General features: G+C 30.9%; 2 protein-coding genes across 4 annotated transcripts; one reads left to right on the forward strand and one right to left on the reverse strand.

Moving 5' to 3' along the window:
- The first annotated feature begins 6,507 nt into the window (after window positions 1–6,507).
- On the forward strand, window positions 6,508–15,952 carry LOC132721995 (alpha-(1,6)-fucosyltransferase-like). 2 transcript variants are annotated; one of them, XM_060706388.1, is made up of 9 exons: window positions 6,508–6,662; window positions 8,238–8,332; window positions 9,068–9,193; window positions 9,700–9,799; window positions 10,801–10,852; window positions 11,454–11,639; window positions 12,422–12,656; window positions 13,073–14,194; window positions 14,422–15,952. In XM_060706388.1, the coding sequence occupies exons 2-8, from the start codon at window positions 8,256–8,258 to the stop codon at window positions 13,263–13,265; spliced, it is 969 nt and encodes a 322-aa protein (XP_060562371.1). In that variant the 5' UTR covers window positions 6,508–6,662; window positions 8,238–8,255; the 3' UTR covers window positions 13,266–14,194; window positions 14,422–15,952. The 2 variants fall into 2 exon arrangements, with proteins under 2 accessions (XP_060562371.1, XP_060562372.1); XM_060706389.1 differs by lacking the exons at window positions 6,508–6,662; window positions 9,068–9,193 and having other exon boundaries at window positions 6,706–8,332.
- A 1,399-nt stretch (window positions 15,953–17,351) lies between these two features.
- On the reverse strand, window positions 17,352–23,170 carry LOC132721996 (GDP-L-fucose synthase-like). Of its 2 annotated transcripts, XM_060706390.1 has the most exons (9): window positions 23,033–23,170; window positions 22,317–22,471; window positions 21,101–21,215; window positions 20,359–20,487; window positions 20,040–20,113; window positions 19,774–19,907; window positions 19,315–19,446; window positions 18,778–18,957; window positions 17,368–18,358 (listed from the first exon to the last, which is right to left on the reverse strand). In XM_060706390.1, exons 2-9 carry the CDS (start codon window positions 22,451–22,453, stop codon window positions 18,303–18,305), a joined length of 957 nt encoding a protein of 318 aa, XP_060562373.1. In that variant the 5' UTR covers window positions 22,454–22,471; window positions 23,033–23,170; the 3' UTR covers window positions 17,368–18,302. The 2 variants fall into 2 exon arrangements, with proteins under 2 accessions (XP_060562374.1, XP_060562373.1); XM_060706391.1 differs by lacking the exon at window positions 20,359–20,487 and having other exon boundaries at window positions 17,352–18,358.
- Between the last annotated feature and the right edge of the window lie 2,732 nt (window positions 23,171–25,902).

Here is a 25,902-nt window from a genome sequence, read left to right on the forward strand (position 1 = left end):
CTTATACATGTACACACTAAAGAATAATAGACAGCCATATGAATGGGCATGAAAGTTTAAACAACAATCAATACAATTCAAATATTTTAAATGTACATCATACATTACGAAAAGCAGCAATAATGGATCAGGAAAACTTAACACTTAATTTCTTATTCATATTACATGTACTGTATAAGAAGCACACTGCTCACAGATTGTCCTCTTCAGTTCTTTCGTAAGATGCAGTTCTAGCTCGTAATAAGCACAACTGGCATGAAAACATAGACGACAATGTGGACAGCGAAAATAAATCCTGAATTTTAAAACAAAAATTAAAATAGATTATAATAACGAATTATATCTAAGTATTAAAAAAGTAATCACTCTAATAAAATTCAACAAGTGTCTTGATTACATTAACATGTTCTCATCTACAATATACTGTTACTTTATCATTCTCTAGACAGGTGCTCAAGATGAAAAAAGAAGGTTAAATCTCATAATCCTTTAAGTGTTGTTATGTTTTTCTAGTCCTTTGATAACAATGATTCCAATATTTTGTTGTCCTGCTAATGCGAGGAGGCGCAAGATGTTTCACTTTCAGGTTTTGTATAAGGCTTTGGGGATGTTGCTCTAGCGTTCAATTTTTTGGGAAAATTAGCAATTATGGGGATAAATTTTATGGCAAATAGCTGGAAGTGGGATCAAATTTACAGGAATAAGTTTCAATTCAGGGGAAAATTACATGATTTTAAAGAAATTTTCTTGCGGTATGTAGCCTGTATTCGGCTTCAGCTATAGAATAAAAAAATCCTAGACTTTACATTATCTATTATGAATAGACTAGATGAAACACAGCCTGCTATGTTCTACAATTAAGTTTTATTTTTTTCATTGTTCTATACCTATTTTTGCATTTCACTTTCTCTGTATGAATTGATATGAAATCATGAAAAATACAAAATTACTATTTGAACTTCTGGTACCTGTAATCTCCGTCAACGAATATTTCTGTTTCCTTAGATTTTTCTTGAGCCTTTAATGATGCTATAGAGTGGTCTGGAGCTTTGGAGTGGCAAATGTAGCAAGTCCACTTGATTTGTAGGTTTTCAGCATTCATCTGTATGAATATGTAATAGCAGATTATTTTTAACAGGCCAAAGTTGTGAGGATGATACAGATTTATATACAATGTAATACAGTTTATAAATGTATCTTGAATAAATTAATTTAAAAGATTGGACATTTTTTTCTGATTTTGGATCATATTCATTATTAATTATTTACTGTTTTATAACTCTTAAAGTCTTGCATTCCATGAAGGTTCGACTTTTAAAAATAAACACTTTACTGGCTCACAGTAGAGCTTTTAAAACTCATTTCTTATGCTGAATTGATTTTTAAGGATACAAGTACGAAGTTGCCCGATTACGAAATCCAAACTGGATTGAATATCGGTAGGCCTACGCCAAGTTACACATGTATTGTCACTATTTTGTTTATCTTGTATGTTGTTTTTAATTTATACCTCATTGCAATAAAAAAAAATTTAATTCCTTTCAGTCATATCTTTTGTAAGGTGTTAAATATGAAAAGAATCAGAATACACAACGCGTGTTATTACCTTTCTCCGCCATCTTTGACCTAGAGGGAAAGGCCCGTTTTTTTAGTGGTTCGACCCAATGAACCCAAAAAGACGTCCCCTTTTGTTAAATTAAAAAATAAATTTGGCCCCTGATTTTGTTAGACTAAAAGGAAAACCCCCAAAAATTAGTTTAAACGAAGTCCCCCCTTTTGTCGTTTTCCCAATTTTTAAATTAAATCTTGACTAATTTGGGGGAAAAATGTTTTTACGTCTAAAACCCCTCTTTCTCTTTGGGCTCTTTTAAAAATTTTGACCCAAGAAGTGATAACAAAAAATTATCCAAACTGATCCTTTTTTATACTGGGAGGCCCACCTTTTAAAAAAAGTTAAAACAAAATATTTAAAAACCCCATATCGACACCCGCGAACAAAGACAGGACTTTTTTAAATTACTTTTCTAAACAAAGGTATTGACCTAGTATTTTTCGTGATAAACGCGTTACCGACGCGATTCCTAAATATTTCAAAAATTCCAATTATTTGCTATAAATATAAAACACCTGTCAGAAATATCATATTCAATAATAACAAAATTGTCTGCGACCTAGACGTTGAGTCTAATACACCAACTAGTTGAGACTGCAACAATTCTACATTCTGTAACTTGGATTTTGGCCATATTATCACTGGTGTTTTGATATAATAAACGACAAGAGAATCCGTAGTTTATTTCTAAAAGGACCTTAATATAGAATTCCTTCCGATATTGATTTTAATGCTTGTCGAAGTCAGATAGCTGAATCGATCGAGGGCTTTTCAGTAAAATGGTGGCGTCGCGAAAATGCTGATAGTAATGCACTTAATACATGGAAACATAATATATTTAATATTATTGAATCACGCATCGAATTTTATCGTGGGAATGAACATCTTTTACCACCTAAACCTAGACTTACTTTACGGCATCTTAGAAAGGATATATTAGCGTTCCACTCTAAATTTGTTTTAGTTCCGGCTGACAAGGCGGCCAATAACATAATTATCGTATGACGTATTCATTATATAAATGTTTTACAAAATGAACTTAACAGCACTAATGCTTATTCTAAAACCGTTCTTTCTGAAACAGATATTGTGAACAGTCATATTTCTAGTATTTCTAACTTTAAAGTACGTGTTGATGAGAAAGAGCTTAAACTTCCTATCATGTACTGGATTCCTAAATTACATAAACATCCATATAAAGCCCGCTTTATTGCTAATTCTACATCTTGTACTACCAGTAATCTTTCTATTTTATTGACTTCTTGTCTTACTGCCATCAAGACACATGTGATTAGATACTGTGAAACAGTTTATGAAAATACGGGCTTTTTTGGTCTGTTAAAAATTCAACTGAAATTTTAGATAAGTTTAAAGTTAAGAATTATCAAGCTTCATCTGTAAGTACTTACGATTTCTCTACCCTATATACTACATTGCCACATAATCTTATAAATGATAAATTATTATCTTTAATTCAAAAAAACATTTGCAAGAGAACAGGTCACGTTTCTTGCATGCAATTCAAAGAAGGCTTTCTACAATGGTATCATTAAACAATATACAATGTGGACCTGTGACGAAGTTTGTAAAGCACTTTCTTTTTTATTAGACAACATTTATGTCATGTTTGGTAATACAGTTTTCAAACAGATAATAGGCATTCCTATGGGAACTAATTGTGCCCCCCTGATAGCTGATTTATTTCTTTACTGCTATGAGAGGGATTTTATGTTAAGTCTTTCTCCTACTTCACATCAGGAAATTATACATGCATTTAACAACACTTTCCGCTACCTAGGTGATATTCTTAACATTAATAATCCTTATTTCGATCAATTGGTTTCTAAAATATATCCCAGTGAACTTAAATTGAATAAAACTAACACTTCAGACGTTATTGCTTCTTTTTTGGATTTAAACATTTCTATCATTGACGGTGCTATAGTAACTAAAATCTACGATAAAAGAGATGATTTTGATTTTAACATTGTGAACTATCCACATTTAGACGGAGATGTTCCTCATGCTACATCATATGGGGTGTATATTTCTCAATTAATTAGATTTGCTAAGGCGTGCAGTCGTGTTGATGATTTTAATGAACGCAATTTATTTATTACTAACAAACTTCTTAAACAAGGTTATCGCTATCATAAATTGCGTAAATATTTTACAAAGTTTTACCATCGTAATTCAGACTTAGTTTTAAAATTCAATTGTTATTTAAAAACTCTTTTACGACTAGGTATTAGCAGGCCTGACTTCTATGGAGATGTGGTTTACAAACTTCGTAGGATCATGGGTCATAGTAATTTCACTAAAATTATCAAACGGTTTATTAAAAGAGGTTATGACCCAATTATTTTAAGGCATACCGCATGCTTGGTGTTCAACCCCTTTACAGTTGGACGCTACGCCTTCCTCTTTTAATTACATCTGACGGACTAAGTGGGAGACTCTACGATGGATAGTTCTTAAAGCCCTTTGGGACTGAATTGCCTTAATGTTCGTCTTCTGTCTTGCTTCGTCATATTTTGTGTGATTTTCTTGTTGCTCTGCTTTCCTTTAAGGCATCGAGTACTTTGGTTATGGTCATAAGACTGTACCTTTTTCTACATATTTACACAATTTTTACCTGTTTTATATATTTCGTCTAATGCAACCATGACCATTGTTAGAATTTCATTTGGCGGGGATTAATTTTATATACATTTTCGTGTCATTCAGGAACATATTGGGGCTAAATTGAGGTTTGGCGCGCCTAAAACCGGTTTAAACTCCCCAGTGGTTTAACTACTACTGACCGTTCCAAGGCAGTACTCCTTCTGTGTTCCTTCACGTGTTTTTCATGTCTGTATTGTTCCTTGCTTTCGATGTTTACATGTTTTGTGATGTCTGTCTTGTTGGATTGTCGTTGACGGTAGGTGTTTTCTCAATCCCCCCTCTCCGATTTTTACCCCCCAACCCCCTTTTCACCCTTACAGACCTTATCCCTTAAATTCCCATATGGGCCCGTTTTAGTTTATATTATTTCACATTACATGTCCCACTCCTTTCACCCTTTTGTCCACTCCGGGTTTCTGTTTGGTGCCTTCTGGGTGCCCTACTTGAGTGTGTCGGGGGGCAGCGTCCTGTGAATGTTGCCTTTGCCTTGTTGATCTTTATTCTTGTTCTTTTACTCTCTTTGATTCTTCAAACTGTTGTATATGCCCTGAATACTGAAGGATTCAACATGATGGAGTGATGGAAAAAAATGATTGATGGTGTCAATTATACTCAATGTCTAAGGTGCGTTTTATTTGGTTATTTCCTTGTTGCATTGAGGACCTTCGCTTGTTATTCTCTTACTACGTAATGATTCCCCATTTTATTTTACATAATGAGTATACATTGTACTGTTTTGTTCTTGAACCGTTATACATGCATGACCCCTAAAACCTATTATAGGTGCATTGATCGATGAACGGATTAATAAATAAATAGATAAAATCAACATTGACATATAAAGTTAAAATATTTAAATATGGTGGTATCGATTTAATGACCATAACACACGTAACTGTTATGTTGACATTATAAATGAAGAAATTAAAATATGAATGTTGGTTGGGAAAAGCCAGTCTAAGATTAATTGAACAGGACTTTAAAGGATCTCCAATGTGGTCTTGAAGCCTAATGGGGCCGTCACACCATTACGAACTGGTCAGCGTTCTATGGCGTTTTTTGGAAACGTTGTAAAAAATCTGGAAACAAAGTTATCCCTCGGAAGCATTAATCACAACAAAATTACAAGTGAATTGCAGACTCGGTTTGATTGAGTCTGTACATGAGGGGTAATGAATACGTGCAACATCCCTCAAGCCCCTAGCACCGGCTTGAGCGGTACTCAATTCTCAACACTTAATAGTGTTGGCATCAATGATCCCGAAGGACCAGAAAAATATAACAACACTGAAGTGAAGTACGGGGCAACTTTTTACAGCTGCCACACAGCACTTGACACCTGCTATTGTGAAGTATAAAAATCTAGAAAGTTGTCCATGGTTGCTAGAATAGCGCCAGAATAACGTTGTGTGAACGCCAGTGAACGTCTGTTATCGCCAGGAATCGGTGTAGAACGCTGGTCCGGAAAAAAGTTTTGAACATGCACAACAGTTCTCACTCAGACCAGCGTTCTTCAACGTTTAAATTTCAAACGCTAAAGAACTTGTAAGAACGTTCATGGAACGTTTTGCTAACTTTCACTGAGCATTGCACACGTTCGTCTATCGGTAGTCAGCCGTTACTCAATCGCTACTTGGTTGTTACTAATCGTTTGCTTTGCAGTGAACGACTCACTGGCGACTCTCAGACGATCTGACAACGACCGTAGAACGGTCTTCAAGCGCACAAGACGTGTGACTAAAGGTAAAGGAACGTTCTAAGGTAAATAATATTTCGTAAAAGCGAATTAATATTTCATAATTACGAATTAATATTTCGTAATTACGAAATAACATTTCCTAATTACGAATTAATATTTCGTAAAAACGAATTGATATTTCGTAAAAACGAATTAATATTTCGTAAAAACGAATTAATATTTCGTAATAACGAATTAATATTTCGTAAAAACGAATAATTATTTCGTAATTACGAATTATTATTTCGTAAAAAACGAATTAAGTTCCGGGGGAAAAATGTCACCTGAGGGGCTCCGTAGTTTAAGTGCGCCCTAAGAAGTATCCTACCGTTACAAACATTATGGATTTTGTCTTTAAAATATTCTAATTTTATTATCATTACTCGTACTTTTAATCAAATCATTTCTTTTTTTCTATATTTATTTAATTGCCGACTCTATGATGTTAAACATTTACAGGGAAAGGCCCAGGATAATGTTGCCAAACTGATAAAAAATAACTGATGTATATTTAAAAATTATATGGAATAAAACATCATCAAACTAATCTGGAATATACTTTATTTAAACAGATATCTGCCTACGTTATCGTGGAGTAGATTTAAAAGCATAAAAACAGATGATATGTTTTACGTTTGATTTCACGAAGTGAATGGGAATTATTTTAAACTTTTTATTTTTTCATTTGTAACGTACATAATCATAGTAAAAATGAACAGTATACTGTATATTCCTTACCTTACAAATTTAAGAGCAATTCTTAAGATTTCTAATTCAGTCTAATTTGTTCAGAAATTGTGTAGGCTCTATACGAAAAATCTGAACACTGTTCGCTCGTAGCATTGTCAATATCTATCTTTGGTTGTACTACTATAAAAATGCGTTATTCAATTTCGACATGTTCATGATAACGGTATATTCGAAACTGAATTTAATCAAACATAGTCTCTATCTGGAATTACTTTTCATAGTATTAGTTTTTGGCCAGGAAGAAAATCTAAAAAAAAGAAATGGTGAATTAAGATATAACTTTTGTGCAAGAGTGTAACATTTATAAAAAAATTACACTACCTGTTTAGTAATTTATATCGGTTTTAGGTTTTGTCTGTTTATTTGTTCATAAACATGTGTATAGAGACTGCGGTTTCATTTGGTGTACAGTTGGTGCACTTTGATATGAGCGGGTTTACTATTTGGCTTAAACAGTATTTATAATCGATACAAACTGTGTGAGTTTTTACACGTGATTGAAAAAGAGTCCTTTAACAAACGCAATAATTTGTTATGTTGGCTTTCATATTAAAGAATGGCGATTGAACTTCCAATCAATAAATATGTCCGTAATCCAGAACCACTAGTCTGAAATCATTATTAACACAGACTGTATTTTACCGTCTTGTCAAAAAACAGTGAATTGGCCTTGCTATAACAGACTCGAACAGACATATATCCCAATTCCTTATGGTGCCTTTTTTCGTCTGCAGGTGAATTTGCAAAGAGATTATCTTTCAATTTATGATAGAAAAGAAACGAAGCCAGTTTAGTTTGTACATGTAAGCCATTGTCAAGTATCCAGTGAACGGGTGTTTTATGTAAACAAAAAGATAAGACATGGATTCGATGTAGATATATTTGGTGGTTACGGCCCAGATGCTTAGCAAACAAAGTCGAATAATACAGTAATAGAGCAAATGAGTTTAAATATAAGTTGTATATTACAGAAAAGTTATTTTTTTTCGAAATAACAATTTGAATTGGATACTTATTGCGAAGCAAGAGGCGGAGCTGACTACAATAAATTACTGCCCTTTAAAACTTTCATTAACACTGCAATTGTCCTAACATACAAGTATTTGCTGCGTATTGGGAAATCACAAAACCAGATATACAAACATTCTTCGTAAAAAAAGACAATTTTTAAATGTGTTAGAAAAATTGTGAACAGAACAAAATAAAACCTTAACCAGCAACATCATTCTGAGTATCTACAATTTAAGATTGTCGTGTATATACCTTAATAGTTCAATATGTCATAAAGTTTATTAATAAAAATTTACTACAATGTGTCATTAAAAAATAAATGCTTCTTGGTTATAGAATGACAGATGAAGGAGTTATTTGCAATCCGTTAACAAGTTATACAAAAGTCTTAGTACATGTGGTAACGATCTCTATAAGATATCGTTACCTCTTCCTCTTATAATACTAGTTTTATTATTTTAGAAAACAACTCCGATAAGCATGTGTCTGAGTTTCTGGAAAATGAAACATAAATTTGATATTTTGAAAAATACAAAGGAATCCACAACAAAAAGAAGGTACGTATTTCACTATTTCAGTTTTGTGATAAAACAAACATTACTTATCAATAGAACATTTCTATATTTTATTTCTTTTCGTACATATATTTCATACATTTTAAGTAGAACATTCAATGGAACTTTCAAAGAGAATTTTTTTAAACTTTTCTTTTGGGCATTGTTATAATCTGAACCGTTTTGAACCGAATGATACTTAACAGTCAACCAATAACACTAACAATTGCAATAATGTTTCATTTGTCATGTTGGGCTCCTTGCCGGTGGTCCTATGTTGCTGTGTTTTGTTCGGGGATGAATTCATTGAATGCTCCCCCGCCTACTTAGTTGACTTTTGTTTTAATATTTCCTTTCTAAAATAAGATAACATTTATGAAATCATCATGTTGCAACTATTCAACACAACCACTATTAATATGTTGTTACAATTAGATAGAAGCAAATATCACCTACATTTCTTCATTCACGATGAAAACAGTAGGTAGTAGTTAAGAATTGTTCGTTTTAAAATGTTCTAAAAAAATTGAAATGTGCTTGATAATACCAGTTACGCCCAAACTTTGCTAGTTACATGCCTCTTTGGCATATGTTGATAATGATGCACGACACATTATTAATAACAGAAGCTCCTAAGAACCTCTTGACACTAGATTTATATAGCGGTTATTATATTATCTTACCGTTTGGCTTGTTTGAATAACAGCAATGTTTTATGTTGAGTTTATTGTGTTGAAGGTTCATCAATGGAACAATCCTCATGGTATTGATCTCAATTAGCACAATGTATTGCAATATTAAATATCACCAATACGATTACACTAGAAACAATTCACACAAACAGCATCAAGGACAAAATACAGAGTAAGACCTTTTAAAAATAAAAAAAAAACACAGAAAACATCTTCCCTATTGCCCTATTACAATTAACTGTAAATTTCGTGAGATTTAAAACAGTTTGCAAATTTATCCATTTTAAGGTGATTATATTATTATGAGCTTTGTTTTTCAATTACTTAAACTTACGTTACAAGAAAAAAATTGGGTTAACACCTTCATGCACAAAGTCATTTGGCCATAAGTAATCATATATAACGGACATCTAACATCATAGAATGGTGTTGCAATGAAGCATAATTTTTATGTCAGTATTGTCAATTTTTGGAGGGTGGGGCATGTCTCTTTTATAAGTCTTTTTTGATATTAAGATGTCTATAGATTGCCAAACGGTACTGTTTTCCAATCGTGTAAAATAAGAGAAATGTAAAAATATAATAGTATAATCTAGAATTCGCAATACTGTTTTTGTTTAATAAACCGCTTTTGGTGTATTTTTTAAAAAGAAAATAATTCGTTTTCATTCATTTTAGACTGTACACAAACACAAGTGAACATAAAACATTAAAACCAAGCATATTTGAATACAGGCATGTAGCTGATATCGTACAAAAAAGGCTGGAACTAATTCAGGTATTTAACTTTGATTTAAAAAAAAAGATATCAATAAACTTTCATATTGTTTCATTCATACACAAACTGTAAAACGAAATTTTGTAAATTTTAGTAGTGCCTGAATCTCAGATACATAACATTTTAGTCTGCACTGGTTATATAGTAATTTCAGTTGCTGCCTGCAGATTAGAGATAAACTCTCCAAACCCTTTTGATATTATTATATAAACTGCAAAATCTTCTGTTTCTAAGTTAATATCAATTCGGAATAATGATTTTTTTATGTAATATCATTCATTTGTACAAATACAGCATCCATATCAACAGTCTACATTAACATATAAAGGATATTGAATGAGTGTAGGTTTAGTACTAAATTTATTGAACGAGATGAAGAAAATAATATTATGCGAGCCTTTGGCGAACATCATATTGTTTTATTCCACGAGTTCAATAAATTTAGTATTACATGTTCATCTACACGAAAATACTATTCTATTTATCCATTATAAAATAAGAACGGTAAACTGTTAAAAAGAGTCATTTTTCATTGACGCGCTTATTATGATACGCTAACATTAGCGCGTTTTAGCGCAAATGACGTCACGTCAAAGTGTAATATCGTATTTTACATGGCTTTATTACACTCCTGCGCCGCGGTTTATGTGTTAACCACTTATATGCTATGATAACTTTACTTTTCATGACATTATATTTATTGTTTTTTAGTTTTACATCTACCTTACCTTGAATGATAATACAGTATTTTAAATTGTCATAATACTCTTTTTATTTTATACATCATCCTTACTATTTATGATTCTTTACTGCGATTTTAACTTTTAATTGTTCCCTCTTCTGTATTTTATTAGGAAAATATCATTCAGTTACAGTGTATCATCCTTCACTATTTTTAAATTAATACTTTATGTGTATTAAGTTTAGTTTTCGGCCTTAATTTCAATTATACTATATTATTCTATTCCTCTACCTAGCGTTTTACCTTACATTTTTTCTAGAATCCGAAGGATTGCAATAATCAGAAATGGGTCATATGTGAACTTCCATCAAGTAAGAGATTTTAGCATATTCACAGAGTCCAATAGCACACGAACATTTTTGTTTAAGTAAGAACAAAGAATCAAAAATAAACACCAACATAGATCAGTGACCAAACTAGGAGATTATCGAACATGAATAAGTAGATTTTCGGAATAATTATTGCATTTTAGGGTGTTCAAAAGAAGAGCAGATTTTTAATTGAGTCGCTCTAAATGATCTTCGGTAACATTATATTTCCAATCAAACAGTCCCCCTATTTTAAAACATGTAGTCATCTTTTAACTTTGATTGTGGCATATTTTTATGTACAAAAACGCTATATATAATGAACTTTGCTGACTTTTGGTAAGGATACAATAAATTTCACTTGAATGCTCATGTATCATTTAAGTCCAGGTTGGCTCTTGTGACTAAATTATCAAACATGTGTAGAAACTAGGCATTAAACGCGTTTGATATCTACGGTTTGTACTTTCAAGAAGAGACTTGAACCGATGAGCAACATTTATGTGATGTAAAGTAAAAAGAACACTCCCTTATTTTAAATAGTTTCTCTTTGAGAAAATTATTGCAACAATACTTTCTCATATTTTGTGGGTTATTTTTTCAGAAGGCTTTGGTTATCAGGTACATCTTTTAACCATATGTTTCACTGTCGGATATTTTACAAATAGAACCGTTATGATTAGCACAGATGTCAGCAAGCACTCAAATACAGCATGGGGCGAAATGTTGTTACCGCTAAGCAACACATGCACATCACCAACTAATCAGACAGCTGCTAAAGTTGTTTTTAGTTAGTAGAAAAGATTTATTTGCAATAATTACTTTTTATCTTGAATTTTCGAAGTTAACTTCAGTTAACTTTAGCCATTTCGGATAAACTAATTTGCCATAGGTACAGTGAATTAAATTGTAAAGTAAAATATGCCATATACTTTGGCCCGCTTAGCAATGGTCTTTTGCCAGACTAATTCCCCTATATACAATTCTTGTTATTACTGGAAATATTTGCAAAAGATTGGGTGATGAAAATTGGAAACTGTTTAAGCAACATTTGAGACTGTTTACTCTTGCCTTTCTTTTCCAAATGTCGGCAATGATGGGAAATCCATTTTACCACAAACATCTCTCATTTGGAATCCTTAAACTGGATACCTATCAAAATCAATTTATTTTGCCCCTTTACATGACTTTTCTTTCAAAAATGTATTAATACATTTGCCTAGAATACAGTGATTTTAAGTGTAAGACGGTATTTCAACAATGTACCCTAATCATTCATTTGATATTTTATATATCGATGAAAATAACTGATTTCATAAATAAACAAATCTTGATTTCAATTGGTGTTTATCATCTTTTACTTCGCCACTCGAATGAAAAAGTCTTCTTCTGTATTTGTTAATATTTCAGCTGAAAACATTAAAAATGATAGATATAATTTAGTGTAAAAATTGCGTCCAAAACGAATATTCAAATTTTATTTCTAAAATTACGAAACAAGTCATTCCAAAATAATTCTTTAGACATGAAAAGAGGTATAATAATGACAAGACGTATTTACTTGACATATAGGTGTGTTTGGCACTGATGATATACCAGTGATAAAGGCGAGTTTTCAAACAAACTACTTCGATCTTCAAAGAACCATTCCTTCGTATTTAACAAATGTTATTGATCATTTCCATTCAAACCCATCTCTTTGGTGGGCTGGACAAATAGCTACGTTCATACTTAGACCTAGCAAAAACTTTAACCTTCTTATCGAGAAAAGCAAGGCAGAGCTAGGATTTCAAAATATCACTGTCGGGTAAGCAATATTCTCATGTTTATTGTTTGATTGATGAATTGGTTTGTTGGTTAATTTCATGCCGATATTTTACAAATTTTTGACCATGCCTCAGCGGTCGATCCATCAAACCGCCTATTCATGATACTTTTTCGGTAATAACACATGTCTTCGCAAGTGTCCGGTCACTTATCCTTCACTTATGATTACTGAATTAACTGTGAGGGACATATGACCATTAGAGTCAATGGCAATGTTGATTTCACGCACTAATACTTCTGTATAAGAATTTATTTAAATACCATTTTCTCATACACTACGTTATGTAACTTCTTTATTCAAAAAATAAGCATTTGTAAAAAAATTTATTTTGTATGCTTTCGTTTTTCTTTTTTAAACAATGTTTATCTCACATTCATCCCTTGTTTTACTTTCAGGCTACTAGTTCAAATAAAGAACAAACAAACCCAAGCAATACATTGCAATTTTAATGAATATATCAATTTGGTTGAAAAATGGTATATGGCATACGAAAGAAAATCTGGTTTATCTGGAATACAAAGAAGAATCTACATAGCTACTGACGAACCTTCTGTTGTAGAAAAGGCTAAGCAACTGTATATATTGTGACCTTTTTTCGAATATTTTATATTTTAATAAAGACATTCATTTATTCACGTGCTAGTTTCATAACATAAACAGTACATAAATATGTGTTTTGTAGTAATTCAAAATTTAATATTACAGATAAACCTGGATTAAGACATTAAATATTCTGTGACGAGACGTCTTTATTGTGCTTCATTTTAACATACACAAACATGACATTTTTAAACACAAATAAATACAAATTTATTGTGTATCTTCAGTAGCTAACTACTTTTTTCTTTTTTATTTATTGTACTCTTCATGTAACACGATCAATCTTTAAAGAAAAACAATGTAATTAAAGTGACACTTTGATCATTTTTCTTTGACATATTGACTTGAATAAGTATTTCTTTTTTAAAGTTGACTCTTATAATGGTGAATGACCAACAATCCATAGTGGTACAATATAAAAAGGAATTATAAAAGACTGCCCCGCACTTTTTGAAAAAAAGAGCAGTTCGATTCATTTTGTTATTTATAAACATTTCTGATCATCATTTGAATTATTGATTTTTTTTCGTAGTAAAATACATTAACGGCAAAGTTATTTTCTTTTTTACCACTCCACAGAGACCATGTGCAATGGAATAGGCATAATGTCATTTTATATAAAATACGTTTATATTAAGCCGTTCGAAATTTTATGGACATGTAAATTAAACATTAAACAGTTTTTTTTTGTTTTTATATAATAATAATAATGAACAACAATGGAAAAAGTTCAAAAGCATGGCATATAAATGTATGTATAATATTATAGTTTTTTTTCGTTTTAGGTATTCCAACTAAAGCTTTTTGTACAAACCTGGTGGAAATCAAAGCCATGCCCAATTTCCTTCAGTTGCTGGAACAATACTTGACACCTATCTGTTATCAATGACTATCTTATCTGCAACATGTCTTCAGATGTAAATATTCCTTATTACATTTTACAAATATTTACCTAACAAAAAGAAATATAATAATATCGTACATACATTTACACACCAATCAAAAAGCAGCGACCAATTCTTTGTCTTGTTATTTTTTTAAGTCAAACGATATCATTGTTTCAGAATAACTGGAATAAACAGTTACGATAAAATCTAGGGCATTTTGAGATTACATTTGTTTAATTTAGTGTATTATATTTCAGGAATGCAGACTAGCTTTTGAACTTATGCAGCCTCGACACACAGATGGATCGAAATTAGCTAAATCACTGGACTGCCCATATTTTATCGATTCCTTGTATCATCGTAATTGTAAATTACCACTTTGGCGGACAAAAGATTTTGAAAATTTTATTCACAGCATATTTTAGATTTCTATACAAGTTATTTCCTACTCAAACATTCACAAAATATTTATGTTTCTTTGACTGGTTAAAGCAATTATTTGACTCTGAATCGTTTAATGAGTTATAATTAAGCATGTGTTTTAGTCCGATTAGGATAATAAATGGTCTAAGGATACTCAATCTTTAGAAGTTTTATTAAAATGAAAAACAATCTTAGAAGACAGAATTATTTTATGAAAAAATTGTATTTGTTTTTGATGAACAATCAAATATCTAGACCAAGTTATGACTTTTATGAAAATAAATTATATTTTTATAAATTAATAATACTGACTGTCGCAAGTGTATTCATGTTTTCCTTGAAAGAAGTTATTTAGTGTAACGGTTATATTATATATTAATCCAACTGGGGTTATCATACAGGACTGCAATTAACACTAAGTGCCTAAATGAAAATTCTTTACAAAATTATTGTAATGACAAAAAGGTGCTGATTATAAAGCGTTTTTATCTTTCGTCACGGAACTTTGCTCAGGAAATCATGTTTAATAAAAGCCATTGTAACCTATTTTCAACACTAAATAAATACATGTGACGTACAGGAAATAAGATGTTTGAAATATCTTCTCTGCTTGGGATAGCAATGATTTATGATATTATAAGATATAGTTATATAGATTTGTCAGAGTGTTGTCCCTTTAATGATTTTAATTTTAGATTTTTTTCGGATTACTCCTGTTATACCACTAATACAATTTCAATAAAAGTTTACATGATTAATCGGTAGCTTAAAATCTTGTTCATATCTCACAGGTTTTGAGTTTGATTTTTGGCCGAGTTATGGCTATCATGAGGCAACACATTTCGTTACTGATTGCTCTTGGACTTAAAAAATATTAGTTTAAGAGCTGTATAATTTATCAACGATTATTTTGTGAAAGAAAACGAAAACGTATGAACACATCTATGTCACAACGAGATGTATTCAGACAAAAAAGGATAAAATTAGTTATTGATTGTCTTTAAATGAAAAACAGGCAAATCGAAAACCCTATAATATACTCAAGTCTTATCTCACTTGTCTAAATCTAATGTTTTAAGAACGTGTTGTCCAACCCGTTTGCTTTATTGGTATTCTTATTATATGTATATTGTTTTGTTTCTTTTTTAAAATGGTACATAACTGTACAAATGTACTGGGGAGTTGAATAAAATATGAAATGGCTGATTTATTGTTTCTTAAAAAAATTACTGAGGACTGTGCTACTGTCCATTCTGTGTAACACAATCATCTAGAGTTTATTTGCGATTATAAAATGGATTTTATCGCATTAAATACAGACCTGCTACCCTATCGCAAAATAGGTATGCATTCCATTGAATTTCTATGTAGTGAAGTACATAGCATATGAATTTGAAAGGAGAAGTAGAAAACTAGCGTTGCTTTTCAAAATATTTTTTAGAACTTCTTAAAGGTAAGTGACACATTCGTCTTTTTCAATTTTGGTCAAAGTTGGTCTAAAAGATTGAACAGAATTACCATATTTAGAAATTTCAACATGTTTACATTAAGCCGATATGTTTTAAGAATATATTTGAAATAAACTTTATAATGTGATTTAAATTCAGGAACATATAATTTTATTGTAATGATTTCAAATAAATTTCTGAAGTTGCCTATTTATAGAACTAGTAAACTGAAAATAATAAATAAAAACAATCAATATAAATCGGATCAACCGCGTAAAATATACAAAATAAGGGTTAATCTGTAACATATTAATAAAAATTTGGGGGAAAAAACAAAATAAAATAGGAAGTTCGTCTCTTCAGCTATGTATTTGACTCTATTAATTTACATTTTTTCATAATGGTTATGTATGATATTGATGCTATAACTATCAATAAAATTGTCAATGTCTTTTGTCGGTCATGGTCGCCACCATTTAAACTCAATTATAATCTGCGATGAAATCGGGTAAATGAACAATCGCAACTTTTTGGTTGAGAAATAATCGCTGAAAGTTTCTGGCTCAAAACGGTACACAGAAATACTGATTGAAAACTTTAACACGAAAAATGTGTGATATGAATTGAATGATTTTTTCTTATCTGACTTCCCATTCATAGATTTTACCTACTTTCATATTCTGTTATATAAGAGTAATTCCTACCAACCTGTACTAGACACTGTGACATTTTCTGTGGCGCTAACATTGCGTAGCAGCATGTATTTTAGCTTATTACACAGATGTTAGATTGAGACACTGATATGAATACCATATTATCTGTTAAATGTTTCCTTGTACATCGAAGTATTTCCTTATAACCATTGTATTTACAAGAGGTGTTTTATGTTTCATGTGTTTGTATATTTTTCTCAATACTTTCAATACACTCTATAATAAATTCATTCTAAAGATTTATATACTTTTATAACTAAAATCTAAAAATAAAAAGATGCAAACAAACAACAACAAAAACAACTACCAAAAACCTCTCCTAAGTCAATTAAATTATGTTATATGCAGAAGATGTTGTAAAGTAAAACCACTAACAGATCCATGGAAAATTTAATCATAATCTTTTTCAAGACAATACTTCTGTAAAATCGACTTTGTATCTTTTGTCCAGAATAAAATAAGGCCATACTTAAATATGTCACAATCGAAGGTTGTTCGATGTGTAATGTAGTTTGTACTTTAGTGCAAAATCGGTTTGCACTATGTAGATGTTGATATGCCTGTCATGAATAGCTCTATTCAATCTCTTGTCATCGGTATAAACCTGAGTCTCACTTAAGTGTTAATCTAATCGTAATCAAACTGAACCTGTTACATTTACGACGCATTTCTGGAAAATCAGGGAAAAAATATTGGTAGGTACACGATAAGTGATTCATTTTCAAGCGTTTTTTTCTGCTAGATGGATGTCCCATATATCGACAGATGACCAAAAACGTGTATGATTTGAAACCGCTAAGTTATTGCTCAAAATGTTTTCAACCTTAAATCATGTACCATTTGCAAATATTGTACTGGTGACGAAACACCCTTGTAGAGTAACGTTAATAAGTAATTATTGCATGTTTAGTGTAAACTGAATTAAATTTTATTAAAGTACTCTGATGGATATCAGATCTCGCGTTCATTTCTTGTTTATGATTAACTACAATTTGCCTTCCTTAACGTAAGTCTCTAAATTCTAAGGGGTTACACATTCACTAATGATTTAACTATTAGAGTTTATTCAGAGACTATAGTTGAAAAAAGTAAAGAAAGACATGTTTGTTCTTCATTTTACTTGTCATATTAAGCTTTAAAATAAATAATTTAATATATTAGCTATGACATAAAATGTTTACGCATCTTATAAAAAACCTACATTTACTGACCTATCTGAAATTAACGATTTTCAGTATTATATGCCTTTAATCTTATACAAGGTAAAAATTGATCAGATGCAAGACTCGTATCCTTTATCATATTCATTAATTAGTATCCAATTAAAAATTATTTGGCTATAAGATACAGCAAATAGGATTGTCGGTGACTATACAAGTACTCCCGCGAATAATTATTATATACAGCTACTTATACTGACTGAAATCAATGTGTTCATCGGATTGTATTAATGATCATAATGATAAATTACTATAAAATACAGTTGCTTTCAATTATACAGTCACTCGAATTTAATATTCCCAGCTCCTAGTATGAGGGTGAGTAACACCTTGATTACTTCCTCGCTTCTTCAAAATGTTTCATATACCAATCTACAGTCTCTTTGATTGCTGAAGATATTAAAATATACATATACATCAACCGATAAACACGAACTTATTAAAAATAAATGCTTTGAATTTTAATTCATATTTAACTCATACATTTACAATGGCAATATAAGCAGGCAAGTCACATTAGGAACTTTTCATTTCCAACAACAATGTTAATTTACGTATATTTACCTTCCTACAGAACCTTTACATTTTGTCTTCGATAATTTTGTAATTTAAGACAAGCGTAGTGTTTGATTTGTATTGAACCTCTTTTGATTTATTTCTGTATTATAAATTTAATATCTACTTCCCCTTTTTCGTATATAGATTATTAAATGATATTTTGTCATTCCATATAAATCATTAGATATATAAAACAATTCATTTTTTAATTCATTACGCTTTTATATGTCTTTTATTTCTTTAATGCTTACCGTCTTCAAATTGAGTAAATTTCAGATTTGGAAGATATGTTTTCAGCTTACGGTTCGACGCTGTCTTTCTGAATTGACCATCTAATTTATTTGTATCATAAATAACATTCCCTTTAAATCCTATTGCTTTAACGACAATCTCAGCAGCTTCCTTAATGCTTATTTCATCTTCGACATTGACTTTGAAAACATGAAAGGAATATTTATAATATACTTAATTTCATTTCAGTTATAGTTTGTCATTAAGGTATTAAATTTGATCAGAGACTTATATTACAGCTTTGTGGTATGCTGTATTCTTTTTGTAAGAAAAAACAAAAATTTTAAAGGAAAGGTGTATGAAAATAATAACATTTTCTTTGCTGATACCATAAAGAATTATACTCTTTATGCGTGAATTTTATCTAATTTCTGATAAATTGTTTAGCTAAGTTGATTATAGAAGCAACAGTAAATCATTTCAATCAATCACTACTTACTGTAAATGTTCAAAATGAAGAAATTATTATAATTACGTTCGCAACTATGATTACATGCCTGAAATAATGATAGGCTCTATTTCTTCATAACTGCGTAGAACCCATATCATAAGACGAGCAAGGTCTCTTGAATAAAGGAACTGTCTTAGCGGTGAACCCGTGCCCCATACGACAAAGTCGGTATTGTCCCCTGAGCCGAGAAAAAATACAGAAGACTCATAATAGCATAAGCACTTCCTTGAATCGTATTAATTTTAATCATAAATTAAATCTATATGAAGATTTCTGCTAAAGGCGGTAGCTTGCATTAACAACTACCCTATATGAACATGCTTGACCGAATCGAACGTGTAACATTTTCTGTTTTGCCATGTTAAGTGTTATCACTTAAACTACATTAATTAATAGAAACCTTTATAACAAACAGCAACATTAATGCAAATAACAATAACACTCTGAAACATTGCTTCAAGGTAATCACATTATGAAAACTAGTGAAAATAAACAAATGGCTTACGTTTAGCGCAGAACGCTTTATGGATAAGTCCACCTAAAACATGCCCATTCTCAACGTTAAAATTATCATGCGGTCCGAACACATTTGTAGGTACCACGGAAGTAAATATGTCACCATAGGTTTTGTTGTAACATCTGCATGCATTAGATATATTTGAGAATTAGAATACATTTCATATACGAAATATGTATAATGAGAAAAGACTAAATCTGTACCATATAATTCAACTTCACACTCAGAAAAAGGAAGGCAGAAATTTGACTTACTTGTTCAAGACGTCGATCATCCTTTTAGCATATGAATATCCAAAATTAGAATCATGCGGAGGCCCATCATGAATCTGCAAGTTATTTAAGATTTTATGTTATATATAACTGAGTATATTTAAGTTATGTATTTGTTGCCGAATCTTCATACTGCAGTTTTAGGCACGCGTATGTTGAAATAAATTATTCAAAAAACAATTTGTTAATAGAAACTTGATCATTGTGTTAAATAAATAAATACTCTCAATCATTTTAGGATTAAAATAGTTATATGTTATGTAAAGAAATATTCATGTCTTAAGAATGTGCATGTTTTTACCATTTTTTCGTCGATTGGGTATGAAACGCGGTCAGGAAATATACAAGTCGACAGGCATGACACAACTTTCTTCACTCCAAAATTATGACTTACAGCTAATACATTATCATTTATAATGATGTTTGTTCTCTGCAATAAGTTTAAAGAAAATCACTTATTTCTTTTTAATTTTTTTAATTGTTTACCAAATAGGAAAAAATCGATATTCAATAAAAATCAATCAGTAAAAATAGCTATTTTGTATTAATAACTTAAACCTCATTTGATCTTTTATTTCTCTGTTTATACATACATCTTTATTTAATTGTACAACATAAGTAATTATCATAAAAGAAAAATCTGCGACATGTTTGATAGCATGCTATTTGTCGACTGCTCGGGTATGTAAAGGTTAGTTAAAACCTTTCCGTATTTACAAAATTATCTGTACAGTAAAAGTTGACACTATATGTGTTGCTAATATGCTCATATCAACGTTTTAACCGAACTTGAAAATGTATACAAACAATAATTATTATAATAATGTTATAAGGGAGTGCAAGTTTGCATTTTGCAGGACCGATTCGAACAATACAAATCCTGTTGGATTTGCGAGAAATATTTATTTTTATACATTCCAAAACACTTTGTACATGTCCCTGAGATACTTGAAATAATTTCACAGCCACAACGTTCTTGATCCCTTTGTTAGAAAAAAACATGATTAAAAAACTAAACATTTTTACCGAAAGATATTACTTACAAAGTATTGCAGGCTATTTTCAAGATTGCCATAAAGCCCTCCAATCTTTGCAGCTAAGTGGATTACATGCGTAGGTTTAACTTTTTCGAATAATTTGTTTGTATCCGTCAATTTCCTTAAACACAAGGAGGAAACAATATAGTGAGCAATTTAGATTATAGGTGAACACAAGCTCAAGGTTATAAAAATTGTAAAAGAAAATTTGAAATTGGTTCTTTTTAGATATTGATTTAGGATTCTTTGGCAAAATTTTAATGAAGCTAAACTTAAATAGAAATAATACTACTACGTTTTCATTGTTAAGATCAGATGAGAATAGAATGTAATTATATTAATGTGATTGTACTTACTTAAACGATAAATTAGTGCATTACAATCCAAGAAAATTTTTGGCAAGCATATTTGTTAGTTCAATTGTTATAATAGTATATTGTTCCGCGAACAAAAGGGAACATTTCTTTATGAATATTTTTTTACCAAATTGGTGCCACTGATTATCAGCTTAACGGTAAAATTTTTGGTCAACGGCGTATAAAAATAATCAAGTTAATATCAGTTATACAAGTCATGTTTGACCAAAGGTTAACAAGTGATGTAGATTTGCTATAATGTATGTTTTTATAGAAATATCACTAACCGTTAAAACATATTTATTTAGCGTACAACATCAAATAAGCTTGACTTTTATCTGAATCATATATTCATCGTATAAATAGTAAATAAAAGTGACGACTTTAAGTGAGCGTTTCGTATTTGATCATATTTACTTTAATATAAGATTCGAACATTACTTAAGGCGAAAGCAGGAATCTAAATAGAACCACCAACTCTCTGTAAGCTAAATGGAACACTCCCTCACATGAAAGACCCACACTCCCTGGCAGGATTCAATCCCACAACGGTGACGGGTAATCTATTTAAAGTCGGCGACTTTACCCATTCGACAACCAAGGAAAGGGTCCAATTCTTACATAAGACAAAATTCTTTAAACAATGCTTGCTAATGCTATTTTTAAAATGCATTTTTCACGAGATTATTCCCTTGCTACACTAACAACGGTGTAATACACTTTTAATACTGTATGCGTCGTTTCAGTTTTGCAAGCTTTAAAGCAAAAGATCTAGAACAAATCGATTGTTTAAATTAAAAAGATTTACGTTTCAATCTTAACTATATAAATGTGTGTTAAACATCGTATTTTAAAATATATCTTACGTGAGATCACACTCTTTAGAAGACGTAAACACCCATTCTTCTTCAGTTCTTGTCTCGCCATTATCTAAGACAAACTTTATTGCACTACCGACAAGACCCTCTCCTCCAGTAACAAGTATTACATTCTTACTTGTCATTTTAAAGATTGCAATATGCTGATAGAAAATTAATATTGAACAGAAAGAAATATCGTTCTTAAATAAACGAAACAATTCAAATGAGTATTTATTTGAAGTTAAGCAAAGAAGGTACAAATTCTAAAAATTCATAATTAACAAACACGTTATTATACTTTAAGGTTGTCATTGTTCTGATTCGCTGCATCCAAATATTGCAGTTCTTACAACACACCCATCAAAACATATAACTACTTCACCTAAGTTAAAACACTTGGAAACCTCTGGTTTGATAATTTCTTATATAATTTGTAATGACTTATGACCTGACCTTTTATATCAATTCCCGAGTGTAAACATGATAATACATCTATTTAAACTAATAGGAATTCCTTTTGATCTCATTACGTTTCTATAACTAAATGTTTAAAGTCGCCTACATAATTTTCAATAGTTTTCCAATTTATTCCACAAAAGAAAAATGTTAATTTAAATTATTGTTTCAAAATAATTGAATGATAAAGTATTGGTTCAATTAATGTTAATATGTTAATCATTCCTTCGTGTGAAATTGTAAGATAATATTTAAAATGTATCTACCTTGATAAGTGTACAAGATGATTGTTATCAGGTTTTCAAAAATTCATATCTTAAGAGTTTTAAGTAATATTCATATTGTTTAATATGAATATGTTATTTTATATGTACTCGTTAATCTAAAATCAATGAGGGTGTTGCTAAAGATAAACAATATAGTTAAATATATAAGCATGTGTTTGTCACATACTATAACATGAACGTTTTGCTGACACTTAGTGATTATATTTCAAATATTTGATGTGCATATTATCTAAAATTGTCTTTAGTTAAAAAGGAAAATCGGTTCCCTTTGTCTAAAATTCTATGCTAGATATCAATCTTGTACTTTTCTAATGCTGTTAAAGCTGTTTAAATGATCACGATATATCGTTTATCACTTAGACAATTGTTGATTTAGCCTCTAATTTTTGCGTCAGTAGTGGTAAAGTGTTATTTCCCTGCAAAAAAAGTTATGAATTGCGCTCATGGTATGGTACATTTATTGGCATCTTGCTAATCATCTTTACCTTTCAAAGTTTTAGCGATTGTAACATCTTAAACGTCAGGCTAAGTAAGAGTTATTTTATGTAACAGTCTATTTTTTCACATTGAACCTCAGCTGCAATACCAAGATTTGCAGAGAGTTGGTTGGTTTGCGATGCATTCTGTTCTCTAGGATGTGGTACAAGCATAATATTAGGCACTTGACAAATATTTATAAATTTAGCTAGCATTTTCAAATGACATTGATTGACAGGATTTTTTTTTTGAAAGATAACTTCAAATATATACCTAGATATTTACAACTTTATCTACTTTTTTAGACCTAATTATTCTTAAAATGGATAGTTTTATTCAGTAGCCGACCATGCTGAAGGCAAAGTTTAGGAACCGTTTGTTTCTTTTTTAAAACTATAATCTTAAAGCAAGCATGTGTTCTCCAACAGTTTTTTTAAAGAGTTAAAATACATTTGACTTACTTGGATTTTAAATTGATACCTGTAGTAGCCACAGCTACAAAAATGAAGGTTTTAATCTACTAAATTACATTTATGCGATAACAAAAACGAATATGAAACGAAGGATGTTCAAACATGAATGCGACCGTGTCTTTTTTTCAGAAGTGCTTAACAAAAGGTGCCAAAATCAATCCCTCAAAATACTTACCACCATGTGATATACAAAGTTTTAGTCCTTTAATCTAATTTTTACAAACGTTTTCATTTTCTTTTCGAGGTATACTGTTCAGACACTGGAAAATAGCCGACCCGAGATATTTTCGCGTTTGATAATTTTTTCCAGCAAGCGCAAGATCTGGCGAATAATGAGGGTGAGGAAGCTTGTCAGCCTTTTCCTGATCAGATATTGTCCTACAATTGCCGCTTTGTGAGACAAAGCATTGTTATGCATCAAACTGACACCACGGAGACCAGTTGCTGGTCGACGGTTTTTGACATTTATTTTTAATTAATGAAGGGCCTTTCCTTTGTAAAACTTGACATAAACAGATTTAGATTACCCTTTGGTACGGCAATTTGAATAACATGACCTTGATTTGTAATCAAAATTACAAACATAACCTTTTTGACGCTCATGGTGCATTTTGATGTGCAAGGTCTTTGACATTCTTTGGTTGCCCCTAGTTTGTTATGCATCTTTAGCTTGGGCTCATAAAAGTGAACGCACGTCTCATCGCCAGTGATGATATTTGCGAAAGATCGATTGCTGTATATAGGGAACTTTTTTACAATTGTTTGGACATTCTTATACGAGCAAGTTTTTGCTCTTTTTTAGGTGATGGGGTATCCATCTGGTACTTATCCTTTTCATTTTTAAATCACGTTCTGCGAATTACATGAGCAGCCCCAACAGAGATACCAACGCATACAACTATATACCTTGATGTAAATCTTGCATCAGAAGCAATCAAATACTTTAGTTTTTTTAACCATTTTTGGCAAAGTTAAAGTTTTCAGTCGGTGCATGAGGTGCATCTCATACGGAATCTAACCATTTTTAAATTCCTTACACCAGCTTGTGACAGATGATAAAGAAAGTTCATTTTTCACATAAAAGAGACATATTTCAATTTAAATATTCCATTTGCCTGTATACTAAGAATTCAGCGGTTCTTGATTAGCCAGTAAAATGAGACTTTTTCCCAACCAATTTAGCTTTGTAAACACAAGTAGATAGCGTTTATCGAGCTAATAGTATTATCAAAGCTAGACTGAAGATGTACAAATATTTTGTATAAATTGAGAGCTTACACAACCATCTATGCGATACATGTACATAATACGTGCAAAACCTAGTTAAAAGCGAGATATTGGCCTACAAGGAGGCGAATTTTCTTAGCTAATTATGTAACATAACACACATTATTTTAGTAGACAGGTCAGAATCTTTGTTTAAACCAAATGATATAATACTACGGCAGAAATACACCTTCCAAAAAACACATACGACAAAGGAACTTCTGATTGCAAACGACCCTTGTGCTTTTCCAACATCTGAAATATTATTATAATCATACATGTTTATATGAAGACGTGTGAATTCCTTTTATCTAACTGCAAAATTTATTCTTTTATTACCATTTTATTGGATTGCTTATTATATCGTAAATAATCAAATGACTCTTAGTACTCATCATTAATCTTTGAGTACATATCTTTATATATATATTGTTATTCCTTCACATTATTCATCAATGATGGTTAAATAAATTATTCAAACATTTTAAGGCAGAAATATCACCATAATTCGTCCAAATCATGTAAATGATTGTTGCTTTCTAATTTGGGTTACAAAACGTATCTGTCTTGAAAGTTTAAAAATCGAAAAAGGGAATAAAAATATGTATTTTTCGTTTTGAAAAGAAACAACAA

This window comes from Ruditapes philippinarum, unplaced genomic scaffold (genome assembly GCF_026571515.1).
Source record: "Ruditapes philippinarum isolate M1 unplaced genomic scaffold, ASM2657151v2 ctg3762_1_1_1_1, whole genome shotgun sequence".
Lineage (NCBI taxonomy): Eukaryota > Metazoa > Mollusca > Bivalvia > Venerida > Veneridae > Ruditapes > Ruditapes philippinarum.